This window comes from Lissotriton vulgaris, unplaced genomic scaffold, assembly GCF_964263255.1.
Source record: "Lissotriton vulgaris unplaced genomic scaffold, aLisVul1.2 SCAFFOLD_219, whole genome shotgun sequence".
Classification (NCBI taxonomy): domain Eukaryota; kingdom Metazoa; phylum Chordata; class Amphibia; order Caudata; family Salamandridae; genus Lissotriton; species Lissotriton vulgaris.
In genome coordinates this window covers 991,339-1,008,677 of record NW_028246735.1, presented here as the reverse complement: position 1 = coordinate 1,008,677, position 17,339 = coordinate 991,339, and the positions used below count along the sequence as shown (strand labels likewise).

The 17,339-nt window shown below is 40.8% G+C and overlaps 1 protein-coding gene across 22 annotated transcripts in view; it reads left to right on the top strand.

Moving 5' to 3' along the window:
- Positions 1-17,339, top strand: part of LOC147665764 (butyrophilin subfamily 1 member A1-like) — a 594,753-nt gene that overhangs the window by 153,267 nt on the left and 424,147 nt on the right. For 19 of the 22 annotated variants that reach the window (XM_086949510.1, XM_086949521.1, XM_086949520.1 and 16 more), the window contains one exon: positions 5,116-5,136. The exons of the other annotated variants lie outside the window; for them this stretch is intronic. In XM_086949510.1, coding sequence (XP_086805636.1) covers positions 5,116-5,136 — 21 coding nt within the window. The remainder of the gene's footprint in view (positions 1-5,115; positions 5,137-17,339) is intronic. 22 annotated transcript variants of the gene reach the window in all.

Here is a 17,339-nt window from a genome sequence, read left to right as displayed (position 1 = left end):
TACTTTCGCCCAGTTAAGTCTTCTAGACTGATCTTTGAGTTTCAGGGTGTCTTTAGTTATGCCACAGACATTATACCTATATCTCCTAGATCTATCGCCAGGACAAGGGGGTTATGATCACTGTATACAGAATCCTCAACTGTGTATGAGGTAGCTACAGGGATCAGGCCAGCTGAGACAAATATGTAGTCTATGACTGTGCCAGATTCCTTCGTTTTGAATGTTACTAATCTCTCTTCGCCCCTAAACCCATCTACCTCAAAGAGGTTAAGACTCGCTAATAGAGCCTCTAGGGCTTCCCCCTGTGGGGTATGCTCAAAGTGTACAGCGAGGGATCCAACAGGGCCCATCTGCTGGTCCACCAGGCAATCCCATCTGCAGGGGTGAATATTAAAATCTCCCATCACCACACTTTCGATAGAAGTGCTATGTGAACTTTTGTATTCAAGTAAAAAACGTTCTAAGGCGCTAAAATTAGAGTTGCATACTTCTTTCTCTATGACATTATAGAAGTTGATCAGCAGGATGGTGGTATGGATTAGACCCCCCCATTCTACAATCAATATATTATCAGATGCGAACTCCAGTCTATTAAAGGATCCTACCAGGTCCAAAGAGACCAGGAGAAACAAGCCTCCCTTCGGTCGGCTTCTCCGGCCTGGGACTGCCTTCGCACAGAAGGAAGAGAAGCCATCTAAACAGAAATCATTATCTAAATCCCAGGTTTCCTGAAAGGCTATTATATCATGGGCATGAATATAATTAATCCATGATGGGTCATTTCGTTTATTATGCAAACCTGCAATATTCCAACTTAAAAATTTTCGTGAGGTTTTATTATCTAATGATTGTCTATTATCCTCATTACTTAAAACATGATTATTTAGTCAGTCATTTGATTCCATATCGGCCAGTGGGGAAAATCTATTTTCTACAGTGGTGGGTGTAAAAATATCATTAACTGGGGGCGGGATTTTACTATGTTGTACAGTATTCCAGCCACCCTGTCTAAGCTCAGTCTGTCTTGCCTGATAGGAATAATTGGATGTGTGAGACTTCCCTGGAGAGCACGTAAGTGGTAGGGTCAGCCTATTCAGGTGATTAACTGGACGGATGTCGGGTGGATAGAAATAACCCAGTGGTAAAGGTCTAATACAAGTGCCCTTAAGTTCTGAGCCATCCAAAAACAGTCTGTTTGCAACATTAGGGAGGGTAAAATTAATAACCACACAATCCCCAGATAGACATTTACGCCGTCTACCTACCCATTCTGCCCGCCTTGCAGAAATGATATTCTTAGAAATATAATTTCCACCACAACAGAATTGAGAGCACCAGTTTTGTGTCCTAACCAATAGGTCATGATCAGTTTCTATCATACCAGGTCTCAAAGGTGGAATTCCGGTTAAGACAGCTACTAGAGGGGCCGGATCTGGGGGAAGGTGCAAAAATCGGTTCCTATTCCGGGAAGGTATGCTAGGGGGAAACGGTGGCGGACTTGTCTCCATGTCATCTACTTGAGGCAATACTTTGTCGGGCATACCCTGCTGACCCCCTGGGATTGTCTGAGACTCTCTGGGCCCAACAGCATCATCATAGATCTGACCCACAGCTATTTCATTAGCTACACACGGCCCAGAGAGAATTGTGGGTCTGCTCTCCCCGTCCTTCTGGACCATTGTCCTATTAATTTGTACTTTGTGATCTTTCATAAATTTATCAAGGTTTTTACATTTGTCCAGAAGTTTATGTACACAGGAGTTAAGGGTATCCACAATATCTTTAGCAATAGCAACAAGGGCCGGCTCCAGGCGGGACTCAAACATCCCCTCCACTAAGTCTGCCATGTAGTTCATAACCCTTGCATCAATTATATTTGGAACAACTTTATCAGCCAGGTCCGGGTCCAAGGTAGACTTGTTGTTATTATTGTGACCTTTCTTTGCAAGCCTGCGTTTTCCCTTTACCCCCGTGCGATAGTGTTCTTGTGGGGGTACCGGTCCACAATCATGTTCTTGTGTCGTAGGGGGTATTACTTGTGATGGTATGGGGGCCTGAGGTGGTTGTATAATAGCAATAACAGGATCAAGGGGGACAGGGGGCGCACAGGATATAAGTGGGGCATGTTCTGAGACTGTCACGGAGGTATCCCTGGCTTCGAGACCTAACTCCTTTTCAGCGATGGCAATTTCCTCATTTAGGGCTCCCACGGCAGACGTAAGATAAGAGATTATAGTATCTTGTTTCTTAGCCACCTTAGGTTTCTTACTGTCCTTAACGTTATCCTGTCTCAATAGCTTACGTTTCCCCATGGCGGCAGCCAAGGGGAATGGCCTGTCCTGTCCTCTGTCGTCCCCTGACGGCCACAGACGGCCCGCCCTCTGTCCGGGCTCTGCCCGGTGCCGCCCGCGCACGTCCGCGTTGCGGAGGAAGCTGTCTGTTTTTATGCGCCTCCGTTCGCGCCAACCAGAAAGTGGGCGGTGATCTCCCAGGGCAGGCTGGGAGCTGTAGTCTCGACCCCGCTCCGCGGCGAGCGATGTCAGCAGCTCGCCGTCGGGGGAGACCACAGCGTCAGGAGCCCAGCTGTGCCCAAATGCCCAATGAGTCCGGTGAAGCTGATGAGCAGGTAAGCTGCGAGCCCCCTCGCAGCGCGTCACCACAGGTCTGATGATTTGGCGTTCCCCTGGAGGCACTACCCACGCCTGTCAATGGAAGATGCCAGGTTTTGAGCCACAGTTGGGCACATACCATGCTCTCCCCACCTTTGGCATATAAAAAGCAGTGTTTCAGAGTAGAACAATCAATTTTGTTAGCATTATTGCACAATCAATCATCAACAGAGTAAATCATTAAAGATAAAAACAACTGGACCCATTCATAAGTTTTAAAGTATTTAGTTTATATTAACAGCGTCAAAGGAATATTCAAACAAGTTCTTTGTGTGCATATAGTAAACGAAAATTCAATTTTCAATGCCAATAGCTCCAAATCTAACAAATGTGAGACCTACTGCATTTCGAATGCTTGTTGTTTAATGTTAAAGCAAAACGAGCAAGAATCTTAGGTAGCGTGGCCTATCTTGCTGTTGCCTTACTCATTAATCAGGTGTCTGAGTATATGTTTATTACAGTGTTTAGTAGGGGCGGTGGAATTTCCTACTTGGCCAATATGGCCCACAGATGGCCTCTGACATTAAGAAATAGTGTAAAACCAATGAATGGGGCGAATTAACCTGAATAATGGTGATATAAAATTAAAAGGTAATGTGTATGTGGAGTTACAAGTAAAAGGCCTGTTTTACATTACTGTGGAGCTGTTGTTGATAGCTGACCTTACTTCATGTTTAAGAGGGATGCAATGTTACATTTGAAATTATGTGGCACCGCTGTGTCAGGCAAAACTAAGTTAAGATATGCTGTTTTGATGTTTAATTATGTAATTAAAGGTGATCCTTTCGAGTTAGAAAGTATGGCGTGTCACGTTCATGTATGACATGGTGTTTGCCTTACACTGAAACAAATATTTCCTCTCCAAACTTGATGAATAATAGCATTTTTCACTAACCTGAAAAGTATCCTCCCAAAACTAAGATCATGGCACTGAGAAACTAGGAGAGACTCACTATTTAATGCTCCAGCAAATTAAGCATATCACCTCAAAAAAGCAAGAGGGAGTTAGTACGATAAGGACTCAACATTGATGTTAGAATTTTTCTTGCTGTTTTTTCTCATCATGAAAATATTTCCTACATTTATTTTTATAGTCTGTGTTGTTAACATTCAGATTTTATGTACTGATTTACAAGTTTAAAATACACGTCCTGTTGCTTAGTGGTGTTGAGTGTGATATTCATCATTGAAGAGGAGGGGTTGGAGTAAACTGTGCCCCTGAACAATCAGATATGTTAATGATTTTGCATTCCCCCATCTCGAGGATGGCATAATCAGAAACCCCAATTGGATTTCTTCCATTAAGTATTGGATAATGTTGCTGTGTTTATTAGCTAGCCTGATACCTAGCAGCTGAGGATTTATATTTTTATCGTGACTTTAATTTTAACATTTCTGTTCAGTTCATGTTAGATGGATAACATCTTAGGGGCCGTCAGTAAAGGCTCTGACCGTCGCGGACCTACCGGACGTTCGGATTACAATCCACAGTTCAGTTTCCGGCATGGTTACAATGCGGGCCTGTCCTACATGGAAACCATGTCAGAAAGCGTATTTGGAGGCCCCCAGCAGGGCCCTCTTGTACGTGCTGCACAAATGTTGCCCCCTATTATGACCTGCACCTTGTGGTAGGCACCTTGAGGTGCCTGTCACAGGGTGCAGGGATGAACAACACCTCACTTTGCTCAATGGGACCTTGTGTTACAGATGGTTTACACCATTGAGAGAAGGGAGTATGTGACCGAACAGTGTTTGGTCGCATTGTAAGTAGCCGAGCGGGACTGCCAACCGGAAGTCGGTCGCTCCCAGGAGTGAGCTGGTGTAGGCCCAACATCATAATGGTCCATTAGTGCCGGATTTGTACAAAGGTAGGTGGCTGAACACTATCCATTTATTTTTCTTCATTGAGAAGGATCTGAAATATTAGCCACAAGTTATACCTTATTGCTGCTGATGTGAGTGGACATAAGCATTATCTAAGGTTACAGCATATATAAGAAATAAATAGAAGAATGAGGCTGAGACAGATACATGATGAAGGGATGGTCTCGTCGTTATGATTTCAAGTAGTAATACAGGACTTTATTTAAAAATATCTTATATGCATCACATTATGAAGGCATCATGTAAGCTGAATGTGCGCACAGGTGCGAACTTTTTACACAGCCGCTAAGATGGTGCACATGGTTGTAGGTCTTGTAATGTTCCAAATGCAGATTCATTTGTTTTGTTCAATCCTGACTGTCGAATGCTCATTGTGGTGGGACATTTTCAATCTTATAATTTTTAACATCATACCAGTAATTTTTGTGAACTGCTTGAATTTAGAGAATTTCACCCGACCACAGTTGCCGTATTATTGAACAACTCTTGAAAGTTTGCTTGTAATTTTTAGTAATGGAGTATTAAATCTGCGCAAGTAACACATTTGTTTCCCCCATTTCAGACACTCTCCAGAAGGAAAAAGGTATGTGAAATTACATTGAAACAAAGGTGACGGCAAGGACAAATCTAGTTAAGATAGAGTACATCTGTTGAACAACTTGTCTGTAGATCGTTACGGTCTGTCTTGCATCATTTGCTTTCAATGAAGTTAAGAATTATATGTTGCTTCACACGGACTATTAGCTGAACTGTGTTTCCTTTATACAAAACCATAAGTCCCCTACACGGTGAGCAAAGCAAGTCCCACTCTGCACCACAACACTAAACACAAAGAAACACACACATGGATTTTACTCAATTTAGACTCTTCAACTCCATCTTGAAAATATTCATAAATGACCATTTTCAAATTCATAAATCATTCATTCGTTATTTAAGCAGACATATCTAAAGAAATAATTTCCAAATGATAGTATATCTAAAGAAAGAATTTCCAAATTATAGCAGTTTTTTTACAACGTTTTGAGGTTTAACGTATCTGAAAATTTTGTTTTTGATACACTGGGAGGGTTTAAGGTATTCCAGAATAAGACAGGCGCACTACCTAGTAACCGCACAGTATCGTGTTGCAAAGTGTCAGACTCCAGGCAAGGGGGCGGGCGGTAATCCCTCGTAACCGCTCAGAGGTGGATTACAAATCCACACTAATTTGTACAAAAACAACAAAAGCCCCTGCTCTAGGAAAATATCATAAGGGCTCGGTAAATCCTAGTTGTGGTGCAGTAGTGAATTGCGCACATCAATAGTGTTTCAGAATCAACAGAAAGAAAGTTCAATAAGGTAGAATCCTTGTTATGGAAAACGAATTTATTGTTCCTCTTGTTCTGGCCAACACGTGTTTCATCGCAGGGAAACAGACTGCGAATCTTCAGGGCTGGGTATAGATACAAAAGATACATTTGTATGGTTGATTTGACATGAGTGCAAACGTGTTTGGTGACCCTTGGTGACATAAGGCGGGCATGCCATTGAGTGACATTGTGTCATATAAGTGTGACTTGATATCTATGCTATTCGTGACTGTGAGAGGTGGTGATCTTTTATCGTGGGTATACAGATTGTGTGGATGTGACTTTAGCAGACTAAAGTTATTAACATCATTTAAAGCAAACACATTGACCAGTGTGCGTGGATAATATTTGAAGAAAAAAGAGAAGACACGGGAAAGAATATTAAAATTGGTGAAAAAACGAGTGAAAAGGTGTCTGTGTTTATATGCGGGTTCATGCCCCATTGTGACTTATAGTGGCTTTTTAGTTTCTCAATCCTGTCAATTATATTTCAAAAAGAAAGGCTTTATAGCTATAAATATTGACAATTCCATATAATACGCTAGGCAGGAGCGAACAGTGCTGTTATATGTACAGAAAGAGATGTTCTAGCCTGTTTTAGTCTTAGTTCATGGATTTTGTCAAATCACACGATGAAATTACAGATTGATAGAACCCTAGTGCTCATTCCCATGTAATTGATACTCCAAGTATTATTGCGATGTTATTCTGAGACACTATCATTTGGTACGCCACTGGTTAGTGTGAGTGCCAGACTTGGAAAAAGGAGGATATCTATTTAGGAGAGTGTGCTTAGAAAAAGCATTTGTATATTTCACTTCAGAACACCAAATATAAAATAACTCGTGTTCATCCAGTATACGCATTTGTGTCGTTACAGTAACTAAAGTGTGGGATATAACAATTATGAGGCTGAATATGATTCTAGTCCCAGAACAGTATATAAGCATTGGTGCGTAACTCACCCTTTAAAAAGAAAAACCGGAAGTAGTGTTGACGAGTATTGTTAATACGCTAGGAAACGTAGTCAGGTGGTTCCTACAGGTAAACATAGTTTGTGTCAAAAACGTTAAGAGACGAGACAGTGATATATACCATGTCTCGTAAAGCCATTATAGGAGCTAGTACTGCATAGAAACAAACCATTGATAAATATTCCTACCTTAAGAGGGTTATAGGGTAACCATGACCGGGAGGAGAAGAGATTATAGCTGTTACGCTAGAAATCGAGTATTCAGGTGGGTACACCTGTAGAGTAAATAATGAGAAACCACGAGTGGTTTGATCTTTTCTCCTTATAATGCGGTTTGTTTTAGAGAAGGGAAAGATTAGAGTGAAAGGCGAGCTGTTTTACCTGAAAGGATTCTTTCTCCCTCCTGTGGTTCCCGGTGCCGTTGTTCGAAAACGGTCACCTGACAGGAAGTGGAGGTCTCTATTTAAGCCTTACTTCCGGTATTTGCTCTGTCAGTCCTACAAACACTAGAACGGTGACGTCTCTTTTAGTAAGAAGAAACGTTGGCCGTATTTAGAAAAAATACTGCAATCTAGTATCGGGTAGGGTGAGTCCATGGAAAAAAGATGGATAAAGGTAGAAATCTAAGAATTGGCGTACTGATAATTGGAGTGAAATATATATGAAAACCCAAGAATCAGTTGGTATTACGATTTAGCAGAGTTAATTAAAACGGGAGCAAAAAATCAAAAGCGTATTCGCATAGTTGGAAGTAAACCCGGTTGATGTCCGGTTAAATGAGAGTATTAGGAGCTAAAGATTGCACTAATTATACTAATTCTTGGTCCCGGTAAAGGTAATGTTTAGTGTTGTTTGATGTGACACTCAGCAGACGATTCAACAGCAAAATACATATTTATGAATACAAAACGAAATTAAACCAGAGAGTATATACAGTTATGTAATTTCTAGCAAACAACAAAAAGAAAGGCGTGTGAGACCACATAGTTAGCACACATGTTGTAGTGTAAACATAAACATAGATCTTATATAGCAAATTTGTGACCCTATTGTAATGTGGAATTGGGTTTTGAGAGATGTTCTGATTCTTTGTGATGACTAGTTTGATTTGATTTAGTTCCCTAAGAAGTATTGCATCTCAGGGTCGTAGTTTAAGCCCAGTTCGATACTACGTAGACGCATAATCCAGGTCGCTTCTTTGCGTCTCAAGGTTAGCTCTCGGTTACCACCCCTAATGTGAGTGGGTACTGTTTCAATGCCATAGAAACTGATGCGGTAGTCTTCTATGGTTGATTGACATTTGGCTACATGCAAGGCAACAGGATATTTGGGGTCTTGTTTTTGTATCGCTCTCATGTGTTCAGAGATCCTGTCTTTCAGACTTCTTATTGTGCTGCCCACATATTGTTTTCCGCAATGGCACTCAATTATGTATATTACATATTTTGTAGTGCAGTTGATGTTCATTCTGATGTCATATGTGTCCCCATTGGGACCAATAAATTTCGTTGTCTTGTGTTTTGCCCATTTACACATTACACAAAAGCCGCATTTGAAGAAGCCTTTATTGCGTTGTGTCAGCCAGTCCGGAGTTGTGTCTGTTCTTGGAACGGTGGGACTGAGTCTGTTCTTCAGGGTTCTTCCTCTGCGGAAAGTTATTTGTGGAGTTGGGGGAATTAGATCCTTAAGTACTGGATCACTTTTAAGCAGGTTCCAGTGTTTGATCATGCTGGTACGAACTGATCTGTGTAGACTGTTGAATTCTGTGATCATCCTTACTGTGGAATCCTTCGCCTTTTTAGAGTTGTTACATTTAAGTGTCTCTGGTCTCGTGATTTTATTTAGTTTCTTTTTTGCTGTGGACAGGATGGATTGGGGATATCCACGTTTTTCGAATCTTCGTTCCATGTCTTGTACAGTATCTGCCAGATCGCTGTCTTTGCTGCAGTTTCTTCTGGCTCTGAGGAATTCCCCAAATGGTATTGATCTGATTTGGTGTGGCGGGTGGTGACTATCCGCTCGAAGTATAGCATTACACGAAGTGGGCTTCCTATAAAGTTTACTGTGTAATTTGTTATTGAGAATGTAGAATTCCACGTCCAGAAACTCTATCTTGGTTTTGCTGGACTTCATGGTGAAGCTCAGTTCCCAATCGTTATGATTAAGATGTTCAAAGAAACTTTGGAGAAGTTCGTCTGAGCCTGTCCACAGTAAGATACAGTCGTCAATATAACGACCCCAGAATAGTATGGAGTCGGTGTACTCGCTGCCCTTGGTACCCCAAATGTGGTCTGTTTCAAAAGAACCCATGAACAAATTGGCAAAAGATGGCGAGAATTTGGAGCCCATGGCTACTCCACGTTTTTGCCGGTACCAATTTTTTTGAAACATAAAGAAGTTGTTATTGAGAATCAGAGTCATCATGGTTATTAACATATCGGTGTGCGCCCACAGGGATGCTGGTCTGTTGGATAGAACTCGAGTTATGGCCTCTATACCTAGGACAGGGTTGATACTCGTGTATAGGGCAACCACATCCATAGTCACTATGGTGGTATTGGGTTGCCATTCTAGGTCATTTAGTACACTTAATATATGCTTGGAGTCCTGGATGAATGAGGGTAGATTTTTGACCAGTGGGCCTAGAAACAAATCCACATACTCAGCCAATCTCTCAGTTGGGCCCCCTATGCCAGAGACAATTGGTCTGCCTGGTGGGAAGGGGAGATCTTTGTGGATTTTAGGAAGGGTATACAGCCATGGAAATGTTGGTTTGTGCACTTTTAGGTACATGTATTCATCTTCATTCAGTAGGCCATCTTCTTTCCATTTGTGTAGGTGGTCATTAATGGATGTTGTTAAGGTGCCCATGGGGTTAGGTGTGATCGGTTCATAACAAGAAGTATCAGCTAATTGACTTAGTATTTCATTGTTGTAATCGTCTGCATTCATGATTACAATGTTTCCTCCTTTGTCCGCTTCGCGGATCACAATGGTGGAAGTCTGTGTGAGGGTGGTGAGGGCAAAGCGCTCGCCTTTGGTGAGGTTATCTTTAAATGCAAATGTTTCGTTAAGTTTTTTTGTGTTGATTTTGTTGATGTCATCAAGAACACGCTTGTGGAAAGTGTCAATGTTATTGCCACCTGGTAGTGTTGGTGTCCAAGTGGATTTATTCTTCAAACCACTAGCAACCCCCAGATCTGTGTCTATGTCCAATTCCTCTAGAAGTTGTCCCATCTCTACGGGGCTGTCTTCGCATTCAGTAATAGATAACAATAGGTGTATTGCTTGTATATCTTTTATTGTAGTCACATTGTCTGTTAATACATCAGGAATATTTTTAACATTTCTAGTAGTGGTAGTTTTTCCAGCAAAATACTTTTTCAATTTTAGGCTCCGTACAAATTTAAAGAGGTCTACTTTCGTTTGGCATGTGTCTCCTACTGAGAAGGGATTGAAGTTTAAACCCCTGGAAAGGAGATTAGTCATATCTGTAGTCAGTGGAAAAGAGGAGAGATTGACCACTTGGACCTCGTTGTGTCCGGTCTCTATTTCCTTGCTGTTCCTGACCTCAGTTTTTTTCTGTAATCCTCGTTTGCCACCCCTGCTGCCTCTGTGGGTCTTTGATCTGTGGTATCTCGTGGTGGTTGGGTCTTGTTCCCTTTGCGCATCCGTTCTAGCTCCACTAAAAAAGGAGTACTGGTGGTATCTAGTAAATCCCGATCGGGTTCGCTTATACCTACAGAATTTAGGGAAGCATTGCTGGATGAGATTGAACTCGGGGCGGATGAGATGTTACCACTTTTTTTGGGGTTTTGAGGTCGTACTAAAGAGTCGTATTTACGATCATAGGTGAAGATTCGACCATTACGGTAATCTGTGTCATCTCTTTTTATTTGTCTGGCCTTCCTGTTTTTTATTTCTTCCTGATGTTTAAATAATACCTCATCCAGAATGGTGTAATTCTTCACAGTAGGTTCTGGTAGGTTGAGGTCTTTGATTTCTTGCTCAAGTTTCGCAATTTCTCCCAGTAGTTTACTGGACTTGCGATCAGCATTTTCTATCAGAATGTCCATAAGGGCAAAAGAGTTATTGGTAACAGAGTCTTCCCATTTTTTCACTAGATCTAGATCAAGATCATCATATGTTGGGAACGTATTAGAGCGCAAGCCTCTTGGTATTTGTTTAAGACGCATATAATGCTTCAGGGTGGTAGAGTCCCACCAGCGTGAGTTCTCCTGTTTTTTAAGTCTCTCTAATTTTTTGAATTTGTCTTTGAGGCCCTCCACACGGGGGGGACCAGCAGTTGCCGTGGCAGTGTGAGTGGGCATGCCCTTGGCTAGGTTCTCGAAGAGATCTGCTGCTATTTTATCTCTATCCATGTCGGTGTGGAAATATTTGTTTGATTGATTCTAAAACAACGTGCTAGATGTAGATACGTGATTCGTGAAGGATAGAATGGCGGGGGACAGCCTTTACTGGAAATCAATAGGCTATTGATACACTGGGAGGGTTTAAGGTATTCCAGAATAAGACAGGCGCACTACCTAGTAACCGCACAGTATCGTGTTGCAAAGTGTCAGACTCCAGGCAAGGGGGCGGGCGGTAATCCCTCGTAACCGCTCAGAGGTGGATTACAAATCCACACTAATTTGTACAAAAACAACAAAAGCCCCTGCTCTAGGAAAATATCATAAGGGCTCGGTAAATCCTAGTTGTGGTGCAGTAGTGAATTGCGCACATCAATAGTGTTTCAGAATCAACAGAAAGAAAGTTCAATAAGGTAGAATCCTTGTTATGGAAAACGAATTTATTGTTCCTCTTGTTCTGGCCAACACGTGTTTCATCGCAGGGAAACAGACTGTGAATCTTCAGGGCTGGGTATAGATACAAAAGATACATTTGTATGGTTGATTTGACATGAGTGCAAACGTGTTTGGTGACCCTTGGTGACATAAGGCGGGCATGCCATTGAGTGACATTGTGTCATATAAGTGTGACTTGATATCTATGCTATTCGTGACTGTGAGAGGTGGTGATCTTTTATCGTGGGTATACAGATTGTGTGGATGTGACTTTAGCAGACTAAAGTTATTAACATCATTTAAAGCAAACACATTGACCAGTGTGCGTGGATAATATTTGAAGAAAAAAGAGAAGACACGGGAAAGAATATTAAAATTGGTGAAAAAACGAGTGAAAAGGTGTCTGTGTTTATATGCGGGTTCATGCCCCATTGTGACTTATAGTGACTTTTTAGTTTCTCAATCCTGTCAATTATATTTCAAAAAGAAAGGCTTTATAGCTATATATATTGACAATTCCATATAATACGCTAGGCAGGAGCGAACAGTGCTGTTATATGTACAGAAAGAGATGTTCTAGCCTGTTTTAGTCTTAGTTCATGGATTTTGTCAAATCACACGATGAAATTACAGATTGATAGAACCCTAGTGCTCATTCCCATGTAATTGATACTCCAAGTATTATTGCGATGTTATTCTGAGACACTATCATTTGGTACGCCACTGGTTAGTGTGAGCGCCAGACTTGGAAAAAGGAGGATATCTATTTAGGAGAGTGTGCTTAGAAAAAGCATTTGTATATTTCACTTCAGAACACCAAATATAAAATAACTCGTGTTCATCCAGTATACGCATTTGTGTCGTTACAGTAACTAAAGTGTGGGATATAACAATTATGAGGCTGAATATGATTCTAGTCCCAGAACAGTATCTAAGCATTGGTGCGTAACTCACCCTTTAAAAAGAAAAACCGGAAGTAGTGTTGACGAGTATTGTTAATACGCTAGGAAACGTAGTCAGGTGGTTCCTACAGGTAAACATAGTTTGTGTCAAAAACGTTAAGAGACGAGACAGTGATATATACCATGTCTCGTAAAGCCATTATAGGAGCTAGTACTGCATAGAAACAAACCATTGATAAATATTCCTACCTTAAGAGGGTTATAGGGTAACCATGACCGGGAGGAGAAGAGATTATAGCTGTTACGCTAGAAATCGAGTATTCAGGCGGGTACACCTGTAGAGTAAATAATGAGAAACCACGAGTGGTTTGATCTTTTCTCCTTATAATGCGGTTTGTTTTAGAGAAGGGAAAGATTAGAGTGAAAGGCGAGCTGTTTTACCTGAAAGGATTCTTTCTCCCTCCTGTGGTTCCCGGTGCCGTTGTTCGAAAACGGTCACCTGACAGGAAGTGGAGGTCTCTATTTAAGCCTTACTTCCGGTATTTGCTCTGTCAGTCCTACAAACACTAGAACGGTGACGTCTCTTTTAGTAAGAAGAAACGTTGGCCGTATTTAGAAAAAATACTGCAATCTAGTATCGGGTAGGGTGAGTCCATGGAAAAAAGATGGATAAAGGTAGAAATCTAAGAATTGGCGTACTGATAATTGGAGTGAAATATATATGAAAACCCAAGAATCAGTTGGTATTACGATTTAGCAGAGTTAATTAAAACGGGAGCAAAAAATCAAAAGCGTATTCGCATAGTTGGAAGTAAACCCGGTTGATGTCCGGTTAAATGAGAGTATTAGGAGCTAAAGATTGCACTAATTATACTAATTCTTGGTCCCGGTAAAGGTAATGTTTAGTGTTGTAGTAGTGTTGTAGTGTTGTAGTATCTGAAAATTTTGTTTGTTACATATCTTTGAAACCTTTTTTATAAACTACATTGAATTTATTACTAAACTAGACCCCCTAACTATTATAGTGCAAGGCAGCTTAATGTCATATACATCAAAAAACCATGCCAATAATTGAAGGGCTCTAGAAAAGTATATTAATTGTAAATGAGTTAGGTAACTTTGAAATACATAAACTATATATGCCTATCTGAACAGAAATATCCTATGTATATCACATCTTCAGAAATTTTTCAAAAAGTAATAGTAATATTTAGAAAATCATCCCCGATATATTATAATACCCTTTCTGAGTTTTCTTTCTCTGTCTAGTTTCCCTAGTAGGCAATGTAAAATAAATTGCACATCCTCAAAGCAAGATTAAGTTAGTCTTCTCTACAGATTCTCTGATAGGTTATTCAATTAAAGCAAGAGGTACGTTTATAAATTGAGCAATAATAGATGTATCTTCTGGAAAAGCGAATTTAATGATGCACCTCACCTTGGTGACCGCAAATACCCTCTCCTATTATTTGCAGACAACACCGTTCTGATCTCAAAAACCGCTAGTGGACTACAATGTTTGGTGAATACATTTGAGGACTTTTGCAATGAACTGGGGCTTGTAATAAACCATTTTATGATGAAGTTTATGGCCATTAGCCCTCACAAAACATTTAGGTGTTCGATAAAGCTGGAGAGGTTGACCTCTGGATAGGGTATGTGAGTTTGACTCTTTGGGGGTTAGGTTAATCCGATCTATGTTATTGCACCACAGGTTGAGAAAAGCAGCCTAAATTTAACTCAGTTCTCTGCTGCAATTGTAAGACATCATAGGATATCCTGTTACATGTATATGTCTCCTGCACTTAAGTTGTACAGAGCTAAAGCAGAAGGCAGTGCCCTGTGAGGGGCCGAAGTATGGGCTGCTTCTAATCTGACTAAACGTGCAGTAGCAGAGAATACATTCTTGTGAGCACTGCCTCACCTCCCAAATAATACTCCGCTAATGCCACTAAGACAAGATATTGGTCTCAATTCAATGACACATGAGGGCCAATTGAGGCTGTTACTTTATTAGAGAAGGTTGAAACACTCTGCAGACCTGTACGACCATCGTGGAGTCTTTTTACAGAGATTTATATAGCACAAACTTGACCGGAATCGGGTATCAGAGCGATTTACATAGCACCAGTTGCATTACATGAAGACGGATTCATTTTTGTTAGGCACAGGGAGATTAGGTAATTTGCCCAGAATCACAGGATGTTCAGCGTCATTACCAAGCCTCAAACCCGGTTCCCCAGATTCGAGGTCGACTGCCCTAACCGTTAGGCCAACTCCTCTCCCCGAGTCTTGGAGGACGTAGTATCACTGGACAGTTGGGGTAAGATTAAGTGGTTATCTTACATCCAAAACCTGATAGTGTAGTAACTTAGTCCACGCTGGTAGTGGTATTTCAAGAGGATTTATTCAGATAAGATACAGCATTGAAGTATAGATGTAATCAGCCCCACCAGGAGCAGCCAGCAAGGCTGTCAGCCCTTCTCCAACTGTCTGCTTCATGCACCAACATTCTAAATGACATCAACATTATAGTGTTCTACAGATGGAGAAGTGTAAAGCATGTAAAACATTTAACTAAGATATTACATATCCTCTTCTCTTCCAAATGAAAACAAAGATATTACATATCCTCTTCTCTTCCAAATGAAAACAAAAGAGATGACAAAATACATTCAGGTGTATTAGCAAGAAGGGAGAAGAGTGCAAGAAAGAAACAATAAGAGAAACATATCCTCTTTTCTGATAAGTATGAGAAAGAAACAAAGCGAAGAAAAAGAAATAAGAAAGAAACCATCAATGATTACTCTCTGCACACCAACTGGCCAGGAAAGCATGCGAGTGAGCAATCCACATCAGGAGAAACGAAGGTGACAGAGAAAGAGAAAAACAATGTAAAACTCCTTCTCCATACATTTCTAAACATTTGAGTAATAAATAAAGATAAAAAGTACTGGGCTACAGTGTGCTGAAAGTTAAAGAAATAGAGAAACGCCCAGTCTTAAATGGACCACTGCAAAAAAACAACTCACAATATGATTGTGCAGAGGTATTAACAAGAGGGAAAAAACTATTGAGCGCAGTCAAAATAAAACAAACAACCCAACTAGACACCTTAAGTAGGGTTACAACGTGCACTGTAGTGAAGGAAAAGTCATGTTCGTGTGAGGAAGGGATGATGGGACTTAAAACCCTCCCCCAACACTAGGAAAAAATAAATGATGTTTACTAATAGGAAATAGGACTAATATAACCCATTCCCAAAGCCCAGAAAAACAACTAATGAACACCATTAATTAAGTAGGCATGTAGACAAACCAGATAAAAAAAACTGTAGAGTATACTTTTACATAAGAAAGCATTTCATGAATAACAGTAAAATGAAGCGTAAATACCATTTAAAGACATATGATGGCAGTGTAACATAGGTATTAGCATTAGTGCAGAAAAATGTGTAGATGAAAGCACTCTAAAACGAACTTATGCAGAGCCTCTCTTTTTTTTGTTTAAAGAAAAATGTCACTGAAGTGCCCTCCACATAATGAAACATTACCCTTCAAATATAACCTAAATACACATCTTTAAAGTAAACAATTCTGCATGAAAACATTACCACAACCTTTACTTGAGATTTCAGCAGAACAAGAAAAGCAGAATACGAAATACATTTGAAGGTTGCCTTTGCGCTCCATCGCACACAACGTGTTTTCCAGGCTTGAGCTGCCTTTCTCCTTCAATGCGCACAGAGTGTATATTTTTAAATAATTGTCTCGAGCTGCAGTTCGCGCTTCCTTCAGACACTGTTTTTATGCGCTGTCAGCAATGACGTTTAAAAGCAATTAACAGTGCTTGCACTCCTGAAACTAACACTGCGCTCATTTGAAATTGACTAAACACCGAGGCTCGATTCCCTGCCTCCGAGTTCAATTCTACTGCAAGGTCTAGTGCACTTCATGTTTATTTAATGATGCCTCTACTCGGTAAACAGAAAACACCAAAGAATTAATACACTGCAGTTTTTTCAAAAAGTGAGCGCCCTCCCCACTTCACAGAGGCTCGATTATATGTTAAGCAGCTGACAAATGCCTTACATTTCTTCTCCTCCATGACGGCCATTACGAGTCCGCTCTTCCCTGCTGACTGACCTCGAATGAATTCAATTCACGAACGGCTGAAAACAACTTCCTTAGCATTTCTGAAGAACTGTCAGCGTTGCCATGATGGTGACACGCTCCTTACGTTGCTCCGGGTGGCTCACGGAGCGGTGCTGCTCACCAGCGTAATGCTGCAGTAGAACACTCCTTTAAGCCGGGAAAGACGTCACTTGCCACAATCCTTGCCTCCACGCGACGCACACCGATCACTGTACCCTCCTGCAGGGTTCGAATGCGTCATCATAACAAAGAGGCAAATGAAGAGAAAAGAGCTCCTCACCAACTGAAAACGGACTTCAAGAAGCAGTTGGTCTCAATGACATCAGCAGGTAGTTTACAATACTCGACGTTTTAAATGTCAGTAAAATTGCTCAGAAACGCATAGGCACAGCAAAACAACAGAACTCATCTTAACTGTTTCTGCCAAATAAATGACAAGCCTTCTGTAGACATTAAGTTCTTTTTTTTTAAGTAAGATCTTCTTATCTTTCACACGCTTCCATTTAAACAACGATGCGAGGTTGTGAGTCTATTATATGTAAAGTCTTGACTAAAAACAGGATACATTCTTCAACCAAAACTTCTTATTAACTGTTCTAT